This window comes from Pyrgilauda ruficollis, unplaced genomic scaffold, assembly GCF_017590135.1.
Source record: "Pyrgilauda ruficollis isolate IOZ18807 unplaced genomic scaffold, ASM1759013v1 scaffold21, whole genome shotgun sequence".
NCBI lineage: Eukaryota > Metazoa > Chordata > Aves > Passeriformes > Passeridae > Pyrgilauda > Pyrgilauda ruficollis.
In genome coordinates this window covers 10,929,837-10,952,430 of record NW_024520318.1, presented here as the reverse complement: position 1 = coordinate 10,952,430, position 22,594 = coordinate 10,929,837, and the positions used below count along the sequence as shown (strand labels likewise).

At 43.2% G+C, this 22,594-nt stretch overlaps 1 protein-coding gene across 3 annotated transcripts in view; it reads right to left on the bottom strand.

The window, feature by feature from the left end:
* Positions 1–3,499: 3,499 nt before the first annotated feature.
* Positions 3,500–22,594, bottom strand: part of OSTN (osteocrin) — a 38,501-nt gene continuing 19,406 nt past the window's right edge. For 2 of the 3 annotated variants that reach the window (XM_041467853.1, XM_041467855.1), the window contains exons 2-5: positions 11,591–11,689; positions 8,630–8,847; positions 4,232–4,328; positions 3,500–3,938 (exon numbers count right to left, since the gene is read on the bottom strand). In XM_041467853.1, coding sequence (XP_041323787.1) covers positions 4,244–4,328; positions 8,630–8,847; positions 11,591–11,689 — 402 coding nt within the window. In that variant the 3' untranslated portion in view covers positions 3,500–3,938; positions 4,232–4,243. Of the gene's footprint in view, positions 3,939–4,231; positions 4,329–8,629; positions 8,848–11,590; positions 11,690–18,497; positions 18,532–22,594 lie in introns of those variants that run through there. The other variant, XM_041467854.1, reaches the window with a different exon arrangement.

The window sequence follows — 22,594 nt, the reverse complement described above, 5'->3', positions numbered from 1 at the left end:
CCCACATTTATTTGCAAAAGCAAAGAACCTTATTCCAGAAAATGTAAATTCAGAATAAATCCCAATGTTACCTTCGAGGTTTCCAACAACCTAAATGAGGGCAGGATCAGGTAGCCACTGTGAATGTGTGGAATGACTTTGACTAGCATTGAACTGTCTCTCTAGCTCTGTTGAGCCCTGCAGCTTGCATATTAGATATTCTTCCAAATGTTACCTCTCCCAAAGCTGTAATTGCCATCCTACGCTCATTGCCTTGGGCTCTGGCAAGAAGCACACCTTACCACAGCAGTACCTTGCATGCACTTCATTAACAGGAGACCTATTCATCCTGTTGCAGCCAAAGCCAGCGTCTAGGGAATGAGGCCAGCTTGCTTGATTATATCAGTGAAGTCTAATGACATGCAAAATACAGTTTCCTGTTACCATTAGTTGTTTGTTATTTCTTTAGTGGTGATTCAGAACCCATTTCCCATTTGTTCTTTGTTGCTTTTGTGTGAGTGAAAAGGTATGTGGGAACACACTTTCACATAGCCTCACACTGGCACCAAATCCAGGAAAAAATTCTAACCTATGGACAAGAATAGTCTCTCTCTCTCTTTAAAAGTTTTGTGCTCCAGCTGAAAGGGAGGTGTGTTCCAAGAGTTGCACCGAGTGCCCCAAGGTGGTGTTGAGCTCAGATGACTTCAGCTTGCAGGAAATCCCAGTGGAAGGAAAGGTCAGAGCAGGAGGCTCCATCTGCCACCTGCTTGCTGTAGCCATGCCTTCCTGAGCCGGTGTGACAGCTCGTCAGCAAGTCAGGAAAACGAATACTGTGTCTGCAGATATGTAACAGCTTGCTCTGACCATGGACAGGAGTTCCCTGGAGTGCAGTGCATCATGCTGCTTAGCAGTGATTTTCTGCTACATCCTATCAGTGCGGTTATTTAAGTGCTTGTGGTACCCAAACTACCCCCTATTTCCTGACAGGCACTTTGTCCTGCTGTATTAGCTGCTTCTGCTGCAGACATCAGCATGTATTGAATGCAATTTATTAACTAATTAGAAGCAGAGGTGGTGGTGTTTCCCCCGGGCTTACTCTCCACATGGCAGTGTGGGGTCCTGTCCTTTCTCCTAAACACGCAGAGCAGAAACCCTTCTCCTCCAGAGAGTGGCTGCTCACACCCTACCCATGCTTGGGCAGTCACTCTTGCCAAAGTTAATGACCCACAGGCAATAATTAAAGGGATTTCCCTGAGACATTCTAGTAGATCATGTGGATTTATTAGGAGAAAATCCTCAGACATCTGAATGGATTTGCAAATCCAAGCAGCACAGGGCAAGTCTAGTGTGCAACGGATGGCACAGTTTATCCTCATTTCACATTTGCTGATCTCCTTGCTATGCACTATGGCTGGAGCCATCCTACATTGACTAAAATTGTGACAAAATTGTGGTGTTTGGCCTTTCAGACATCATCAGATTTCCAGATTTTAAAGAGTGCTTCTTGAGCCACAGGAAGCCTCAGTGTGCTCAGTGATGGACGAGGCAAAAGAACAGAAGGACTGTTGCTTTCTCCCAGGTAATCCACACAGTGGGGTGGAAGCAGGACTGAAGCTTCCAGCTCCCAGTTCTACCAACACCACCAGAAACCCCTCTGTCCTGCTTCGCTTTCACATTTCCCTTCAGATGAAGGTCATTTCTGCACATAACTTTCAGCCTTTAAAACCCTACTTTTTTTTGAAGCCCCAGCTAATACCTGCCAAATATTAAATACTTCTATGATCTAGCACTGTCTTTGCAAGGCTGCTGTGTTTGCACTAGATTCTTCTGGTCTCAGTCTCCAAAAATATGTCAGGCACTGACTCTGTCCATGGTTCTTTTGACTGGCAGCTGTTTGAGTGCTCAGGTCACCATTTCCATAATCTGCCTGTGCCCCATACATATGGCTGCCCTGCAAGCAGATTATCTGCAGCCTGTCTGGATGAGCTCAGTGCAAGAAGATAAAAGTTCCCTAAACTGCAAGGCAGGCTCAGGATGGGTGGTGGCAATGCACTGCAGAGGACTGCCTGGGACTGCGTTTGCAGGCTTGCTTCCAGCATGGACTGAAACTCTTGAGTCAGGCAGTCTACATGCACCCACCGGGCCCAGCTCTCAGACCCCTCAGCTGGAAGCTTAAAGGCAGAAAATTAGCAGCATGACCAGGGGAAAAACAGGAAGCAAAAACCCAAGATCATCACATATGGACTTACAGGCCTTCTTTTTTTCTCTGACTTTGGAGAGCTTGGTCTGGAAAGCATCTGCGGTGCTTCACCTCACACACAAGCACGGACAGCTCACCCACGGAAGGGAGAATGATCTCCTAACTCAGCTGCAGTGCTCTGGCAGATGGCAAAGATAGGGACACCTCTTGATGTGAGTCACTGGCTTGTGCTGCTGCTCTCAGCAGCATCAGCCTATAGTGGAAATATCAATAAAAGTGAAATTTCTTGCAAATTTCCTATGCCTGAGCCAGTCTTGGTCTCTGGGCAGGGCTGTAGGCAAGGAGGAAAATGGGAAAGGCCCTTGTTATGTCTGAGCACATGAATGAGATGTTACCTGCCCTTCTGAGTGGGAGCCTCATCTCTCACCCTGGCTGAACCAGGGTAATTGTCCCAAAGTCCCAACCCTCACAACAGCTTTTAAGTCTAATTGATTTCCCAAATACTTTTTTTTTTCTTTTTTTTTTTTTTTTTTTTTTTTTTTTGCGAGCTGATGACCAGGTGCTTTGTGCCTCATACAAGATCAGGAAATTAACACTTAATTCCCATCTCCAGCATTGCTTCCTGCCTAACACAGGGTGTTTGGCAAGAATAAGGGTTTTTTTCCTTAATCCCGCATAATCCCTTTCTCAATGGATCTTCTTTTGCAATGCTAAGGATGATTTATACCCCAGAATAGCAATCCGAGGAATTTAGCTGATATGGACCAAAGTCCAAGAAGCAGAGAGAATGTGAGGTTTAGAAAACATCAGCTAGGAATCTGAGCATTGAGATGTCAGCAGAGAGCTCTTCTCAGCTGTATTTTATAATCTGGAAAGAAGAGAAAAGGATGAAAGAGGATTTAAGATAACCTGTTTTACTCTAAAATGGAGAGGACATGTTTACATTTTGCCAGAGTGAGAAATACTTGAACTTTTAGAGCTGGACTCTGACCATGCCCCATGCACACACCAAGAGGCTAAAATAAAGCTTATGATGCAGATGGCCTTGGAAGTGGATGACTTCATATTTGGACACTATCCTATGTTGTGCATAGGGAGGAGTGAAATGTATTCATAAACCAAAAGTCTCACCACGTTTCAGGATCTGCCATATGATGAAAACATGTCTAAATATGGTGCAGAGATAAGAGAGACTACTCAAAGCATCAGGACAAGTACTAAGGTCTTGTCACTGTTCTTGTTTAGACTAACTCCTAGTGAAGGCAGAAGACATCTCCACCCAAACAGCAGTTCAAAAGCATTCTAGCTCTGTCCCATAACTGTTGTATTCTCCCTTCATCTACTGATCAGTTCCCCTCCAGAAAGAAATGTGCAAAGCAAACTCTCTGCTTTTCATGGGCAGCTGTTGGCATCTCTGAAAATTTTATTTTCAATCCAAAAAATCTCAGTCCTGCCCAGGATAATAAAATTCTGCAAGTTTAACAGATAAATGCCATGCAATAAAAATATATACATATTCTCTGTTCCCTCCTACCAGTGACACTGTGCACAGAATGCTGTGAGAGCATTCTGACCTGATGAACTGAACATGTTATTATTTGTAAATGCAACATTTGTAAAATGCAACTTGAAACAGATTTTGCAGGAGGTCAATTCCTTGAGTGCTGTATCATCAGGCAAAGACAATACATGCTGTGAGACATCTTCCAAAACTCTGTAATGTTTCCAATACAGCATCACTCATTCAGAATGGAAGCATCTGTAGGCAAAAAAAAAAAAAAAAAAAAGACAGCAAACATTACATTTTCCAATGTCAGAAATGCAAGGCGCGGTCAAACACACTGTAAGGTAGAGTAGAGGAGATTAAAATGTTAGGAATACTTGTTTGCTTGTAGAGAGGTACTCAGTGGGAAATTAGGGCATTCCGTGTTCTAAAAAGCCATCATTCCCTAAGCCACTCCTCCCAAGCCTGCTGGCATGACTGAGTACCTCCAGCAACAGAGCACACCTGGGCTCTCCAAGCCTGCCCTCAGCTGGAATGCTTTGGCTTACCTGCAGCAGCTGCTAACCCCTGGTGTTGCCGAGGTGGCTCACTCCAATCCGGTCCAGAGGAACTCCAAACCTTCTCTTAGGCAGCTCAAGCACTTTCCTGCACGAGGGAAACGAGTAGAGAGGGAGGGAAACAAATGGGAAAAGACATCTATGAATAATCAGGATGTTACTACATGTTTGATACCTGCATTCATCCCACTAACACCTTATTGTTCAGATAGAACAGTGTGCAGGAACAGCCAAAGATGTGTGTCTAAAAATAAGATTCTGCACTTGTCTGACAAAAGGCTGCAGTTGCAGCTGTTTTACAGACTGGCTGAGCTTGATCCACTACCCCTATTTTTATTTGGCAGCAAACTAACTTTACAGGTTAACTGCTATTCATAAAAGAAAGGTGGTACACTGCATTTATAAAGGGGAATTGTTTCCTGCACAGTATCACACACTGCAGGTCACCCATTACCTGGGTCTTGGAAAGCTCCAGGGCCAGCTGAGGCTGAAATTAGCAAGGAGGTAGAAAGTATTGCACAGTAATAGAGAGGACAAGTCAGAAGTGCTCTAACAGGGTTTTTCTATAGGTTCTTTGGCAATGTATGTTCATCAGAATTCTATAGGAGCAGTCCTTCAATGAGATTGAAAATGGGAAGATTTTGGGGTTGATTTTTTTCCCTGTATATGGTAAATTTCCTGACAATTTGATGAGTTAGGGCGTGAGGAATGTGTGAAAGAATTTCTACACAGCAATATTTTTTTTTTTTGCAGTTCTTTTTATATAAAAGAATAAGTTTTCCCATCTTAATTCAGCATTTTTGGAGCATTTTTTTTCCACCAGCAGAAGTTTTATTTTAATTAGCTGTGGAAATGGCAAGAATTCCTGCAGCTGAGAACAACCACAACTTTTGCCCTCAGAAATACTTGTCAGTGAAATGCAAGTCCAAGAGAAGCCCTGGAAGATTAATTCTTTATCAGTCCTTGCTGAGGAACACAAATAAAAATAAATTTTGTTCTGTAAGTCGGCAACTGCAAAGTAACAAGCAGGAGGGAATGCTGCGGTGCACTCGAGGATAACTTTGTGCCAGCATTGTTAAGCTGCCTCACCCCGGGGCTCCGGGTTTGTGCACAGCCACCCAGAGCCGTGCAGCCCCTGGGCTCATCTGAGCAGCTCCATCCCTCACCCCTCTCTGCACCCAGTGCATCATTCCAGCACCCACAGCCCTGCCGGCTCTGTCCCGGCTGCTTGAGCTCGGGGATTGGGAATTGGGAGCGCCACATCAGTGCTGCAGAGTTGGAGAGCATCACAAAGGAAGGGGAGCCTTTTGTTCGGCCTGTCCCTTCCTCAGGTATCCCTGCCCCAAGCCCGAGGGAAGGCAAAGGGAAGGAAAGCCAGGATGCTCAGCCTGTCGCCTCGAGGGAAGCACTGCTTTCCCTGCAGTGGGGAGGCACAGGGGGGCACTTGGGCTGTCAGAGCCATCCTGAGCCTGCCTGGAGAAAAGGGGAGGTGACTCCTCGGAATGGAAGGGGATGGAGAAGGTGGGGCGGGGCGGTGTTTCTGCCCACCGGAGCGGTGCCACTGCCATGCTGGGTGTTCAGAGCAGGGATGGGAAGGTGTGTCAGTGAGCTGTGCCTGTGCTTAGAGCAGGGATGAGGAGCGGTGCCTGGGCTGTGCCAGTGCTCAGAGCAGGGATGAGGAGCGGTGCAGGGATGCGGAGCGGTGCAGGGATGAGGAGCGGTGCAGGGGTGAGGAGCGGTGCAGGAATGCGGAGCGGTGCCACTGCCATGCTGGGTGCTCAGAGCAGGGATGAGGAGCGGTGCAGGGATGCGGAGCGGTGCAGGGATGCGGAGCGGTGCAGGGATGAGGAGCGGTGCAGGGATGCGGAGCGGTGCAGGGATGCAGAGCGGTACAGGGATGAGGTGCGGTGCCACTGCCATGCTGGGTGCTCAGAACAGGAATGAGGAGCGGTGCAGGGATGCAGAGCGGTGCCACTGCCATGCTGGGTGTTCAGAGCAGGGATGCGGAGCAGTGCAGGGGTGAGGAGCGGTGCAGGGATGAGGAGCGGTGCAGGGGTGAGGAGCGGTGCAGGAATGCGGAGCGGTGCCACTGCCATGCTGGGTGCTCAGAGCAGGGATGAGGAGCGGTGCAGGGATGAGGAGCGGTGCAGGGATGCGGAGCGGTGCAGGGATGCGGAGCGGTGCAGGGATGCAGAGCGGTACAGGGATGAGGTGCGGTGCCACTGCCATGCTGGGTGTTCAGAGCAGGGATGCGGAGCAGTGCAGGGGTGAGGAGCGGTGCAGGGATGCGGAGCGGTGCAGGGATGCGGAGCGGTGCAGGGATGCGGAGCGGTGCAGGGATGCGGAGCGGTGCAGGGATGCGGAGCGGTGCCGAGCAGCGGCAGCGCAGCCCAGCGTCCCCTCTTGCGGCCGCCCCGCGCCACGGCAGCCCCGCCACTCTCCGCTCGCAGTCCCCGTGCTGTCCCGTACGAGGGACAAAGTGGCTTTTTCTACTTAAAACAGCCTTGTCTAGGATTCCCGCAGGTTCTTTCTCCCTGCCTCCCGCATACTTTTCCCGTGCCTTTCAAAGCGCTACAAACCGGTGCTGATGCCAGACCAGGATCTGGGCTCTCCTGTCATCGCTGGGTGTCACAACGAGCTGTGAAGCGGACTAACATTTGATCTGCTCTTTTCCAAAAGTTTCTGCTTTGTGCCAGGCAGTGCACACACTGCATTGATTCGGGGGGCTCAATCTATAGATCAGCTCTCCCGAATTAATTTCCTGGTCTCTAAAGGTGACCGGCTCAGCTCGTACAGGACTGAGCTGTTATTTGCTGGCTGAGCCACCGGGACAGGGTGCTCAGTCCTCTGTCTTACTCCTCCAAGTGCAGCAGCCTCTGCCAGTTTCTATCTAAAGGTACTTTTCTGTCAAAAGCCTTATTACTCTTTCACAGCATCCGTCTGATCTGCAGTCCATGCTGCTGGTGGTGTCAGACTATCACTGCAGTGATCAAAGCAGCTCAGGTTGTTCTGATAAATGGCTCAACCCCAAAATTAAAAGGTAAACAGCTCCCCCAGAGTGATAATCCCAACTCAAAACTGCAAACTGTGCTGATGCTGCTGGGAAAGGGGCAATTTTGTGCAGCATGTCACTCATTTTCATGAGCTCATTATTCAGAGACAAACTGGTTTTTACCACCATCTCCCTTTTTATTTTTTTTTTTGTTTGCTTTTTGCTGTTGTTTTGGGGAATTTTTTGTTTGTTTCTTTGTTTAGGTTTCCCCTTGTACTGCATATAGAACGAAAGATTTCCATCCAAAGAAACATGAGAAAAATTTGGAATACCATGTATCTTTGCAAAAAAATTATAGCTTAAAAAAAGACCTTTTTTTCTTTGCCTGGAAAGGGAAAACATGCTAAAAAGCAAATGAAGAGTGAGCTGATTTTGATATCTTGAAGAGGCAGACAGAACAGAATAATTCTACTTAAGGTTTTAAGAATTTTGTATTTTATCGCTTTTGGCTGCAGCCAAACAGTCCTAGTGGCAGACTGGGTGGATAAATGGAAAAACAACAAGAAAATATTGCAAAACTTGGTTTGAAAAAAGCTCTTGTAATATTGACTGGCTCTCGTGAATACTTTCCATTTCCAGATTAAGCTTTAAGCATGTTATTAAATACTTTGTGGCATTAGGGATTCCATCCAAGAGAAGACAGTTACCAGAAGAGCAGAACAAGACAGGCAAGCTCTCTCAGACACAGGAACAGCCCCTAAAGCTGTGCCCCAAACTCGCTCTCTCTCCCCAGCCATCGAGAATCATATATTGCTTAGCCCTGTTATAAACAAGTTAATCTTCAAACACACATTGCTGCATTGTTTAAACCCTGATTTATCCAAAACTAATGGAGGTCTTGAAGCTCATTCTACTGTCTGCCTGCCCATTTTCATGATGTGTCCTCCATCTTTCTGTTCAAAACATCCACTCCACCACACTTTCTTCCCATCCCAGTCTCAGGAGCACCCAGCCCTGCTCTCTGCTTGTGAACCTCAGGCACCTTTCTTGCTTTAGCAAAACTCATGGTCAGATGTGAAGTTTTAAACTGAGTGTTAGTTCAAACCAGTGGAAAGAAGTGTACTGGAAAGTCACATGTACTGGGATGTTGTCTGGTAGCTGTGCAGCACTGTAGGGATAAATGAACTGGTGAATGTATGGTACATTACAGCTGAAGGGTGAATGTATTGTACATTACAGCTGAAGGGTGGCACACTGTTTGAAAGGTTTCTGATCAGAGGCACCTCACAGCTGACCAGCAAACAGGCTGAGGGCTAAAGCTAACCCATCAGTGTCCAGAGCACCTAGCAACAGCCTTCCTCCAACTTTATCACTGGCAGGAGCACTTAAGAATTTACCTCTGTTTGCCTTTTGCATCCACAGAGGATGAAGAAATTCTGTCAATGGGGGAGCCAAATCCTGGGAAGCTCCTTTTCTTCTTGGTCTCAGTCACCTCGTTCTCCAGAGACACCAAGTCATCAAGAAGGAACAGTTTGGCTGCCAGGTTGGTGGCTGACTTCTCTTCACTGGCAATGGGATGGTTTCCCACACCCAGAGCAGCAGAAGGCTCCAGAGGCTGCAGAAGAAAGCAGTAAAATTTCAGTTTGCTGGCTGCTCAGGTCCCAGGATAAAAAAAGAATTCAACCAGTGTCATAGGAGCAGTCCTGTAAATAAAGAACTACCAGGACACTCACTGAAACTGGGACAATGTTTTAAAACAAAGTTCCTTCTCTGGAATGTGGCCTGTTTCCATCAACAGGATTTTGCTGTCAAAGTCTGGAATTTTTTTTTATAGAACTGAACTTGCTTTCATTATTCTTGCTAGAAATATTAAAATATGTTACTTCACAAAGCCTATTTCTTCAGGCCATCCCACTATCATTATCTCAGCACTGTGATTAGTATAATTTATAGCATGAGCTGACTAATGTAATCATTCTGAAAAATGCAATCACCATTGCCTGACTCCAGTATCCATTCTGATAGTTTTCAGGAAACTTATATTTGTTTTTTTAAATGAATGCTAATAAGTAGTAATGAAAACTTCTACAGAAGTTTCCATACATATCTGACAAATTAATTGTTATGCAAAAAATGCCCCCAAAAAAACTTGCTTAGCCCTGTCATTCAAAGAAATTGTGCAGTAACACTACCGGGAAGAAGGAAAGGAAAGAACATGCTCTTGAATTGACACAGCAGTTTGAACCTTAATTACAACATTAGGCTTAACACTATTTCAAACCCAAACTTTGCTATAAGAATAGCTGAGAATACTGGGGTCTATCGAGAAAGAAATGAAATTAATCCAAGTGAAACAGCTGCTTTGCATGTGACAGAAAAATACAGGGCACAATTAGTAATTAGTCTACAAAAGCAAACTCAGATTGTTGTCTCTTTGAATGAAATGCACCTTCCTGTTCACTTGATCTTCACAGAATTAGATAGAAACATTACAGCTTAGAGTGTCAAACAAGTTTTATTCTCTTTAGAAGCACACTGCTGTTGTTATTCACACATGGTGGGTTTAGCACACGTGTGAAGGAAGGCAGCACATGAATGATGAACTCCAGTTGTGGTGGGGATGTTCCCCACTGCTGATGGGTGGCAGACAGTGATGGAGTGCACAAAACTGTGACCTTTACCTGAGGAGGAGCACACGACCACAATGATCACACCAATGGTGTAGCACTGTTGAAAACTTTATAAAGGATTTCACATTGTCCCCTGACTCTGCTTTTTGTAAGCCTCAAGTACACAGAGCAGTCCTTTCTGTTCTCATTTAGGGTTATAAAACTTTCATAGAGGTTTGCAACTGAATGATGCCTTCAAAAAAGACTGAACCCTTCCTTCTGGTTAGTGGGGGTAAATATCTACAATATCAGTTGAAACTAGAAGCCAACAAGAGTTTCTGCTGTTGAATACCTTGCAACACCACTTACTTTGTCTTCAAAAGATGTAATGGAATTGTGAGAAGTGACAGCTAAAATGATAATCAGAAGTAGAAAACAATTTTCTTCTGGTAAACCACTGAAGAAAGTACAATTTCACAGATAAGCAGAGATGAGAGTGGGTGTATGTGGTATAGTGGAGGGTTTGCAAACTTAGGAAGAGCAATGAAATGGATAAAAACTAGTCATTTTTTTCCTCAAGAGAAAGAGCTTCCCAGTCCACCCAGTGAAGTCACCAGATGGTGTATTTAAAATAAATATAAGGAGTTACTTTTTAAACACAGCACACAGATGAAGGGAAGGCACTGGCAAAGAATGTCATGGATACTGAGATTTTGAACTGGTTCAAAGACAAATTCTGGCCCATCAGCAGCTAAACATGCCCTGGCCCGGTGCAGGTCTCTAGATCTAGAAGTCTGCAGAGACGTTCTGCTCTTAATTTCTTTTCACAAAAATCTGTCACTGGTGGAGGCAGGATACCAGGTGTCTGTGGCACCAGAAGAGCAGCTGCTGCAGCACTTTTGGAGAATCATGCTTATGTGAAGACAGAAGGTAGAGGGATCCATCAGGATTCTTCAGAAGACATCACATGTTTAAGTTGATCTTAAAACCTATGTAAAAACCCTAGAGGCAAACAGTGCTACTTTGAGTTAACTTTTAGATACTTGACTTTTTTTTTTTTTTTTTTTTTTTTTCTTCATGGCATGAAACCATTACATAAATACCTTTTCTGCCAAATCTGCCTTATGTCAAGATGACATAAAAATAGGGAATGCAGTAGAAGTATTTTCAGGTGCAACCCCTACATATCATCCTGGGTGAAACATGAGACAACTCATCTATTTCATCTGCTGCTTTCCTCTGCAAGCTTAGGCAAGTGACTTTGCTCCCTCCCCCTCCTGGTCTAGTCCATCTCCTTTAACTTGTAATTTTTGTGCAGGTGATCTTTTCCCAGGGATCTCCTTATGGCTTCTGAAAGTTTCAGCTTTCTCATGCTATTATTTGTCTGTAAAAAGAAGAATTAAACATTCCCTCCAGTGTTAGAGAAGTTTGCTTTTCCCCCCTTCCATCACCTCCTTCCCCTCTTCAGGAAGCTCTCTATCCACTGGACAATGTTTTAACACACAGGAAATCCCCAGGTGTTTTGGGAGAGGCTGTGAGAGTTTGGGTGAGGCCTCATTCAGTCTGTTCCCCTAGAGCCATGCAATTGGCATCTCTCTCTTCTCGAGGCTCCTCCTTGGCCCTTTCAGAGTCAATACTGATCCTACACCTCCCAGCAGTGTTTGGATACTGCAGTGTCCTCCTCACCCTGTGGCTAAGAATGCCCAAGGAAGAGCAGTTATGTGACAACCACCAGAAACCTTCACCTACCTCTGGAGCTGCCTGTGCAAGGAGCACAGAGCTGGAGTTCCACCACAGCAGGGCAATCACAAGGGCCAAATGCACCACCACGAGCTGGAACTGCAGCATCTGCAAAGGAGAACAATCTATAAATTACTCCACAGCTGCATCCCCTGAGGAATCTTGCTCCACAGGTCTTAAAGAAGTAAAAACAAAGGGAGACTCTCCCCATGGCTGTTAATAAGTTTTATCTGTCAGAGTCACTGCATAAAGATAATGCCAGCTGAATGCTCTTCACCCTTGCATGCAGAATCAGCTCCCTCCTCTGCTCCTTCCTACACAGCCCTGCCAATCTTGTGATTCCTTTCTGCACAGCAGTGCAATCCTTGCAGCAGCAGCAGTGAGGAATGCAAACTTGCCTTAAAACCAGATGAACTGCATGCTCACTTGTAAGCAGGGAGCCTTTGGCTTGTAGCCCAGGCTGCCCCTGACCTCCTCACAAGCTGGAGAGGTGCTTAAAGCTGTGACAGAAGTCATATACTCTTCCAGTAGTATTTTGAAGGCAAGGCTGCATTTTGCTAGTTCCCAACACTATCTAGTGGGAGCCACAACCTCCAATGGCATCCTGCAATAAAATTATTCACAATAAGCTTGCAGAAGGATCTGTTGCTGAGGCTGGTGGTGGTCTGACCATGTGTCACAGCTGCAGAACTGCAGATGCCCACCAAGCTTTTAAATAATGCAGGGAGTTTTGGAGGCTCAGGATGGGGAAGGTGCTTGGTTACCTCTGGACGTGGGTTTAGCCTACATTGTTTAAGCACTTGTTTGGATCCAGATCGTAAAACCTGATGTGCCTTCAATTCCCCAGGTGGGAGTGCTTCAGATGATGTTAGGAAGAGCTGGGCTGGGGCCTTTTGCCAAAGGCATCTGCTAATTTGCTGTTTTCTCTGTCTCCAGGTCCTGCCCCAGAGTAAAATTCAAGTCTGATTCTGCCATTCTTTGCTGAGTCTCCACTTGGCAAAAGCAGAAACACAAAGAGTGTATAAATATATACATATACATATATAATTATTATTATTCCTATTGTTCATAGGGGATGGGCAGTTAGGAAGAAAGCTGCTGGCTTCTCTGCAGGGGTGAGGCAGACAGTTCACTGGAATCAAAGGGCAAAGTCAAAGCACTAAGGCACCTGGTACCACTGTCTCTCAGCCCCACAGCAACCCCCATTGCTTGACATAAACACAGAGGTTTGCCTGGGTGTTTTTAAAGTTGGAACCCTCTACAATGTATATTTTTGTATGTGGGCGTGCATTGAAATTTGAAGTAGCAGTCTACTACCTTCACAGATAACCACATCCTGATTATTTGGATACAGAGATGTAAAAATAAACGGCAAGGTTAAAAACATATGTTTATTATGGTTTTAAGATCTGTGCTAGTATTCATTCAAGCCAAAGACTAAAGAGCTAAAAATAGCAACTGGTACACCAATGAAAATAAACAGTAAGGCACCTGCAACACTAAAGACATTTGATTAAATGGTCAGAACTCAACGCCAGTGAAATTAGAAGTGGAGAAAATTTTAAGGACTTAAAGCTTGGCTCTACTTCCCAAAGAAATAAGCAGCTAAAGAGGTGGTGTCACTGACTGAAAAGGGAGCAAAACTTGAGTCCAGCAAGATCCTGTTGTGGTGATTTTCATGCAGCAATGGGACCAAGGCAGGAGAAAAAGGCAGGGTCATTGTAGTGGAACAGTTCGGCTTTAGAAAAGTAATTGCAAAAAAACTAATAATGCAGTGAGGATTATGTAAATACAATTAAAATCACACTTTCTTCTGCCAGTCTGGAACTTAGTTTTACCACCTTCAACCATGTCATAGGACTTTAGTTATTAAAGAAGTTATTGGTATTTCTCCTTGAGCGTATTTGTTGCAATTGGCCAAGCAGAGCCCTCTGGCCAAAAAGGGGCTCTACCAGCCATGCTCTGGCTATTGCTTCACCCCATCCATATTTTACCTTGACACATTCCAAGAGAGGCTTTTAGAGAGGCTGGACAGTATTTCTTCCTGAAGGAGAATAACCAAAGCTCTGACAAGCTTTTCAAGATGCACCCTTAATTGAGTTTGAAATTCATTGTATTGAAATTGTATCCTTCCAGAAAATTCTTCACCACCAACTTCACAGAGCTAGGTCAAGGGATTGGTGTATAATTCCATGTCTGTAGTATCTCAGGGTCTTGTGTTATCTGACATAAAATATGGTTTTGCCTTCTCTAAATGAAATTGCAAGCCTGAATTCAGACATATTTATGTGTCTTAGCGATACTTTAGCTTGAAATGTGTCAAAACTAAAATTCCTCATATAATTAGGTATCTTTGTTGCTGGTCCAATTAAAATAAAATTAAAGATAAAAGAAAGAACAGTATTCTACCTTATCAAAGCAGGATAAACATACAAAACTTTTACTTAGGAACTGGTGCAGTGCCATTTTCCAAGAAAATATCACAAGGAAGCAAAACGCTTTACTGAACAGAAACTGTTAAGTCTCCAACATCAAACCAAAGGACTTAAAAGATGTTTTTCTTACAGACAAAGAAACAAAACCCAAAATGACATCCTGAAGATAAGTGGGCTGAACAAACCTCAGACAGAATGCAATTCATCACCAAGCTCCAAATCCATTGCCTGTCAAAAATGGTAACAGCCATCATTGTTCTTACCCATTTGATCCACGATATTTCACATTACTGTGGAGATTACTCTGCAAGCATAAATCACAAGGGACTTATTTTTCTTACTGGCCTGTTAGCAAGAGAACCGAGGCAAGACATCAAGCCTTGCTCTGCAATCCTTCACTGCAGCTGCCAGCCTGTCCTGATGGCTGTGCTCTGCTCGTGGCTGTGACACCGCAGGGGACATGCCCAAGTCACCTGCAAACGAGGACCTTGCTCTTGCAACCAGCACCTTCTGGCCAAGCCTGGAAACCCCTGAGGTTTTGCCTGGATGCCACCAGAAGGACCTGATGCAGAGCCAAGGCTTGGCTGTCCCACAGGCATTGGGAAGCTCCTGGTGCCTCTTGGCCTCCAGTGCTCCTCTTAGAACACTGGGACAGCACTGGGAAGTGATGAACTTCATCACCTGCTAGCCAGGAAGGTCTCTGGGACCGTGCAGATTCCAGCCAGCTGGGGGAAATCAGGTCTGCAAAGCAGTTACTGAGCTGTTTTGTTACCGCTCCTGCAGCACAAAATAGAATATTAACTGCTGCTACCTATCTTAATTGAATTGATTAATCAAACTGAGTACTCACACTGGCCTTGCTATGATTGCATTGCACGCCCAACAGGAATATACCTTGGCCAAAAAAATTATGATGGATGATTATCTTACCAAAAGAACAACTTTAAAATGGCTTGTGTGAAGCTCTAAGAGTCTGCTCCTGCTGGAACAAATTTTCCTTACTTTTAAAAGTCGCAAAAGGTATCCTCTGATCACCACAAAGCCAAAAATACTGCCCCCACCAGTCCCAATGATTTCAGAACTGCTGAAGGACCCTGTGTGTCTCAGGTGCAATCTTGTAGTTATGTAAATGTCAAGGAAAAAGGATAAAAATCAAAACAAATCCCACCCTCAGAAGAAAAGGCAGATCTCAAAAATAGGCTAGAGCGGTGTTTTTGTTGTCATCCCACAGACAAGATATGGAGCATTTCTCACATATTGCTTTCCAAAAGATACTGAAGTCACACATTGAAACATGGGGCTTTAGTGACAAAATGAAATGTAAGCTGCCAGTGTCAGGCTCTTTATGTTATTAATAATGTGTTTTCTGGAGTAGGCATAGATTTTTAAACAATGCCATATGTTTTGTTATACATGGCACAGACATTGACAACTTCTACAATGCATTTTTCCTTCTATTTTCAGTTTCATGACTATATAGATATATAGAGGCAGGTAGGTTTCATCTAGTGGAACCAGAGAGAACTTGAAGTTCATAGACTTATGCAAGAGGCTTATGATTAGTTATTTTGAGATAACTAGGTATTTTTGTGTCCCGAAAGAAACTTTTGTCAGACAGTATTTCAAGGCCAAGCATGCTCCACTTCCCGAAAATGAAGCTCCTTCAAGGTTTCTCAAGGTAGTCAAGAATTGTTGATTGATTTCTGAAGCCTTCATTTCAATAATTGCATTCCCTGTACCCTGATTCTGGTGCTCAGTCCTGACATGTTCTCATATCACCACGTTAGTCACCTTTGCCTGTTTGACAGCCGTGCTTTGGCTCAGAAGTTGCTCGAGCACACAGCTGTTCCTACCACTTGTACTCAGATAAAACAGAGTTTTATGTCATGGTTTCAGTCGTGGTTTAGTCACTGCAGGGCTGGCCTGGACCCTGCCCACACAGGACACAACAAGAAAGGATGGAAAGGTGATCCTCTAATTCCCATGAGGAGTTCAAGAAGGGCATAAATGAACACGGCCCTGCCAGGGCACCTTGGCTGGGCAGACACAAGGGTGATTCAGGAACAAATTGACTGACAGAGGTGGGCAAACACTTGTGAAAAGTCTAGTCATTCATGGTTTCATCTCTTCCTTTGAAAACAGGGCATGAAACCAAATGGCCATACAGAATAAATGAGGACAATTTTCTTTAGAATGGGCAGGAAGGACACAGGTTGGACATCCTGCAAAGCTGGCAACATATTTACACTTTTACACTGTGTAATAAATCCATTTTTAGCAACAGATTTCAAAAATTAAAAGCCCCAAACTCACATATATTCCATGAAAGTAGGAGACCTTGAAGTAACAGACAAACAGAAGTGATGAAGCTCATCTAGAAGGGGCTTATTAAAAAAGAAGGATGTTATGAAGTGTAAGAAAATATCTCTTAGTGGGAAAAAACTATTTGCACCTTTCCTCAAAAGATAATTGAGTAAGCTGCAGTTTTCCTGGTCTGTGCAATGGAATACAAAACATTATTAGACTATTCTTCATTGCTAACAAACTCTCAACCCTACACTGTTTATATATGTACTGACTAAACATGATGACTTTTTTAAACATTTCTAACAATTTGACATTCAGCTTTCTTTCTTCTTTTCCACAAGAGCCAAAAACTTTTCATTGTTAGAGTGCCATCTTCAGAATTTAAAGCAAAAATAAGGAATCTTTCCATCAAGAAAAATCAATAAATAAATTATGATTTTCTATATTAGAAAATAATTTTTTTCCTAACAGCATTGAAGTGATAAGTAGAAGATCTTTACACCAGGTATAAAGGCTATATTAGCAAAATAGGTTATCAATAGAAAAACAGACCATTTAAAGTATAATAAAAATATCCCTCAAGATAAGTTTTTAAGAGACCAGAATGGCATTGGAATATCTTAACAAGATTCAAACACTGATACTGATTTACTCGAAAAACACTTAAACATTCTGGTCAAGGGTATTATTGAAGAAAAAAGTCTTGGGGGAGATGCAGTGCAAATGTAAATTAGAGAGTAACCCATCTCTCTGAGTTAAGAAGGGAAGGGAAGCTGCAAGCACTTGCAATCTCTGTCAGGGTCCAACAGCAGAGCTCTTACAGCTGCTGTGTGTTTTAACTGGCTATTCAAGGAGCCCAGAAAGGCACTTGTCATTCATTCAAAGAGTGAAAACAAAGTCCTAATCTGCTGAAATCAGATTGGCAGGTATTTATAAAAAATGAAGAATGCCTGATCCAGTCAGATATATTTTGCAGTTTTCCCATCATTTACACCATGGATTTGCTTGGTTTGAGCTGGGGGTTTTTGCCTGTTATTCTTCATAATGTTCAAAGTATTTTACAGGAAAAGTAGGTTGAGCTGCATTTTGAATACAGGTAAGCAGAGACAGATAAATGCAATAATAAGTTTCTTGAGTTAAGCAGTGGGCAGAGGCACAAAATGTCCTCTCAGCTCCTCAGGTTTCAGCTCTGCACTCCCCACGAGAGAACAATCATTGCAAATTGAAAGACCAAGTAAAGAAAGCTAAGGGCACTGCATGCTAGTGTTTCAAAAATTAGTGGATTCTGAACTTTATTGCAGCCTCTGGACATCTAAACCAAACGTTATTTGCATGTATTTACTTGTACAACTTCAGTGTGGGAGGAAAAAAAAAAACCCAGTGAAATACTTTGAACTCAGAATGGAGAAATTACAACTACTATCACAGAATCAGAGTCTGCCTTCAGTTACAGGGGTACAAAACTGAGCTAGCCAGATCACTGGATAATGATAATTACTCTGTTAGTGTAGGAATGTTTTTGCAGTTATTCTATTATTGCAGGAATGCAGCAGAATCTGGATCAACATTTGTCTAATATGGGATACAGTAAAATCCTTTTGCAGATCCATAAATTAAATACTTTTCCTAAATAATTTATCTCATGTTTTCCAATATATTAGACATAGCAAACTTGTCTACCACATAAGATATTTAGCAATGTAAAAGAATTATTCTGTCACAGCTCTTCAGCTTAAGAAGTAATATGCATTTGACAATAACTTACACAAAAGGAAAATCCATAACAATATAAACAGACAGCAGTTTATTGCAAAGCACTGCAACAGCATAAAAGTAATTTGTCACTGCTGCAAAATGCACTGACACATTCTGTTTAAGTATTGGCTGATTAATTGAAGGAAATAAGTTTGCACTGAATATTTGTAGCTCAGTTTTACTATGAAAAATCCTAGGTGATAGGCACCTCATTATCTTAATTCCAAAGTAAAAAGTACTGGAAAAAGTACTTGTGCTTTTCCCATCAGATTTTTATACCTTTTACGTGTCTATTAATAAAAATAAAAAAAAATTAAGAAAACATGAAAAAGAGGAAAACACAGAAGGGAAGGAAGCTTCTGTAAAGAGAGCAGAAGACAGAAAACATCCCCAACACATTCTGCCCTCACTCCTCTTACCTTGCATTGGATGCAAGCAATTCCAACCTCAATGGTCCTGCTATGTTCTTCCTCCTAACTTATCCTTAATGTTCAGCTTTCTTTCAGAGTTTTTATAGTGTCTGGTGTAGGCTACAAACTCCAATCACTGCCTTTGCTTTCTCTTACATCATTTCTAAAGATTTTCCACTGATCCTTGCCCTAAACCTTTCTGTCCTGCACTCTCACACACATACTTGCCTCACATTTGTTATATTTATTGCTGTGATCAAAATGATTAGGTTATAATTAAAGGTCTAGGAGTTTGCTCTGTTTTTTTTCCCCTTTTTTCATTTAATTTCAAGATTCAGACAGTCATGTGAGTAGGAAGATTTTCAGAAGCATCACCATTCCTCTAAACTCTCACTGTTGTAAACTGCAGTACAGAAACACAATGTCCTGAGTCATTACTGAGGGTTTTTTTTTTAAATTTTGTTTCTTGGGGACATCAGAAGGACTGCATTAGCTTCAGAAAGAAATTAGCATGTTTTTAGTAAGCCAAACACCACTGTAGGTTAAGCATTAGAAAAGGATTGTGCTTTGTAAAGCAAGTGACATGAACTTAAGTTTTTCAGACACTTCATTTCTGTTATTGAACTGTTAAGTTATTGAATTGTAAAGCAGGGGTTGTGGAGATGCCTATCTTTCCTAGGCAGTACCAGAGGACTTATTTCTTTCCCTGTTTGCCTCCCTAGAATAACTCTATCTTCCTTTTTTGCCCCTTTTTAAAAATCTCTGATTTTAATAGATTTGCAGAACATTTTAGACCTATTTTGGGGTTTAAAATTCTAACCAGTGCAGGCTCCTTAAGAGTTAATTCAAATTAATTTTATTCCCTAAATAGAAAGGCACAGTACTTTGAAAGCAGTTTTCACTCTGACTTGCCAAAAGCTGTTCCTACAAGCCATGGGCAGTGAAAGGAAACTTGCAGTATGTGGGAAAAAATTGCCAGCCAGGAAGCAAACACTTTGATTTCATTTGTCTTGATCAAAGTGATTAGAGAAAAATAAGAGTTTGGTCACATTGAGGCAAAGCAAGGACTTCTGCCCCATATCTGGACATGTTCCAGGCCAGGCTGGATGGGGCTCTGAGCAACCTGCTCCAGGGGAAGGTGTCCCTGCCCAGGGCAGGGGGGTGGCACTAGGTGATATTTAAGGTCCCTTCCAACCCAGGGTGTTCTGTGTTTCCACAGCATCTCTCAGCACAGGCCAGTGTGGGAATGTGGCCTAGAGCAGACCTGCAGAAATCCTGTAAAAACACACAAATGGGCTGGCCCAGGAGCAGCCACACCAGAGTCAGGCAGGTTGAGACTCTGGTGCACTGCAGGGTGTAACAGAGCAGTGATGGCACTGCAGAGTCCAGATGGGCTCTGTGGGCACTGGGGGAGCAGGAGAAGCAAAAGAGCAGAGCCAAACACCACCAGAGTGCTGAAACACAGCTGGAGATGCTGCTGCACAAAGAGAACTGGACTGAGGGCCATTTTACTGCATTTAGGTGGTGGTTTGCTGCTGGAAGTCCAAGGACACAGCAGTACTTGACCGATGTGTCTAAAACAAGCAGGATCCCGGGGAAAAAAATAAATAAAGATCATGACAATCTAACAATGAGATATAATCAGTTTATGGGCTACCTTAATGACACAGCACCACAAGGTGCTGCTGACCAGCTACTGCAGTTCCAGGCACTGGGTTTCCTTCTTCTGCTGGAAGGACACAAGGTGGCACTCACAGGCATTTACTCCTCTTGGGAGTTCTTGCAGGTTCTGTCTTAAGGTTTTCAAGCAGAATCTCTGCAGGACTCCATTCTGCCACCACGCTTGGTGTTGATGTGGCTGGTAGGGGACCTGGGCTGTGACACTGGGAACAAGCTGATGACAGAGAGCTGAGTGCTGGCAGTGAAGGTGTTCTGGTGTTTCAGGGGAAAGTCTGGAGAACAGCTGAGACTCAGCCACCTACAACTCAGCACCTCACAACACTGAGGGAGGCGGGGGAGGACTGCAGAAGAAACAGCAGGAGTGCAGCCGTAGTGTCACCTCCTTTGGCTCCAGAGTTTGTCTAAGAACTGGCATCAAAATTTTCTTTTATTATCTCCATGGATCAGTGATGCTATAGCAAAGCTCCAGCCACTTTTGTTCTACCTATTGGACCTACTCAGAGGTTGAGGCTCTTCCTTTAAGAAAAGTTATTTTCTATTTCACCATTTATCACTGTATCCTTCCTACAAAATCTAAAATATTTCAGAAATGTTTGCTGATACTCACAACTATCATCAACTCTGACTAGGAGGTGTGAAAGACTCAGATCTAAGTAATTTTTCGTCTTTGTGGGCTGCTTCAGGCCTTAGCATAAGACATTCTACCAGCACACACATGGGTTTTGTCTCTGGGGAAAAAGAAACCCCAACAAACCAACAAACAAAGCAAGCAAATAAGCAAACAAACAAAACAAACGAAGAAATACCACTAATAAAAATGAATAGTGTGTTAGAGTGCTAACATTTAATTTCCTGCTCTAAATTGACTGTGATTTATTAACACTTATTTGACACCTTCTAGTGAAGAATGCCAAGGAAACCTCCCAGACAATGAAAAAGGTATGTGGTGGTTACTCTGCTGGCAGAGCATCTAAGGAACAGATATCCCCAGCAACACTGTGGTTTAATTATACTTAGAATATAATTAAGTTACAGCAACCAAGAGTTTGGAAGGAGTCCTTATTGTCTTACCAATGTATGAATGAACAAGTATAATGTGATTTTTCTCAACTATGAAGACAAGAAAAAGGAAAATTGGAGGAGGTAAAGGCCACAAGACATGAAGCTCTTTTTGTTACCATCCAAGAGAAAGACAAACTTACCTCCCTACTGCCCTCACAGTCCCACAAGAACTTCCATAAATCTTTCAACACTGGCTTGCACATCAGTTGAGCTGGCTGTTTTCCTTGAGTAGACAAGTTGTGATGCAGAGAGCAGGAGTTAGCAGGGGCTCACTTGTGTAAGTGTTGAGCAATCTTGCTCTTCAGCACCCTTGCCTGTGGAAACTGTACTTGGGGTTGTCAGACCTTGTCTGTAAAGGCGTGGGAATGGCACATGAATACAATTCTTGATATTTCTGCACTTTTAGTCCTTCCCTTCTCCCACTAAAACCTGCAGCAGTGCTGTTACATCCCTGTGATCTAGGCCACAGGAGCCACCTCGTTCTATCACTGAACTGTCCCATGGGAACTTCACCTTCCAGCCTCTTCAAAGTGTGAAACCCCTTCCAGCAGCCACTGCTTCCTCACACAACACCACACCTCACAAATCAGTGTGAACAGTCAGGGTCCAGCAGGTGTTATGGCCAAAGCAAAAGACCTGAACTCAGGAAGTTTTGATTGATCTGGCATGGGCCTGAGGAATTCTGATTACTTATGATTATATATTATACATATTTTCACTAAACACTGAGTGTGTTATCAGGAGCAGTCCAGTTCCCAGTTTAACATGGAAAAGCATCAGCACACTGAAGTTACCAAAAGTGGACATTTTTCCAGGTGTGCAAGGTTTGCCCCAAAATTCTAAGAAATAATCCAAGTGCTTTTTTTTATCTTTTCAAATTAAAAACTATATTCTTTAAAATAAAGAACTGATTTTCATGAGCCAGGTGCTCAGCTGGTACTGATTCATATAGCTCTGAGATAAAAAACTGAGATATTCCAAATTACAATGACTTCAATTTATTTTTACTTCTTGAGACAATAAACTCTTCAGATAAAATTGGCCCAATTCTGACACCAGTCTAAAAAAGGAATAGCATTCCACCAGATTAATCAAAACACAGCATTTTACAGCTACATTATTGGTACAGGGAGAACATCCAACATTACTTTTGTTGCATTTACATTCATATCTTGTCTGGAGAATGGGAAATATTTAAAAATAACCACCCCAGATTTTTAGTCAATACAAAAGAGAGAATTTCAGAAAGCAAGCTAGTTCCCACCTATTTGCATGTTGATACAGAGAGCCAGAGAGAATACAGACTCACTGTAAGACAGACTGTGGAAAAGAGACCCTGCACTAACAATGTGCATGAAAGTTTT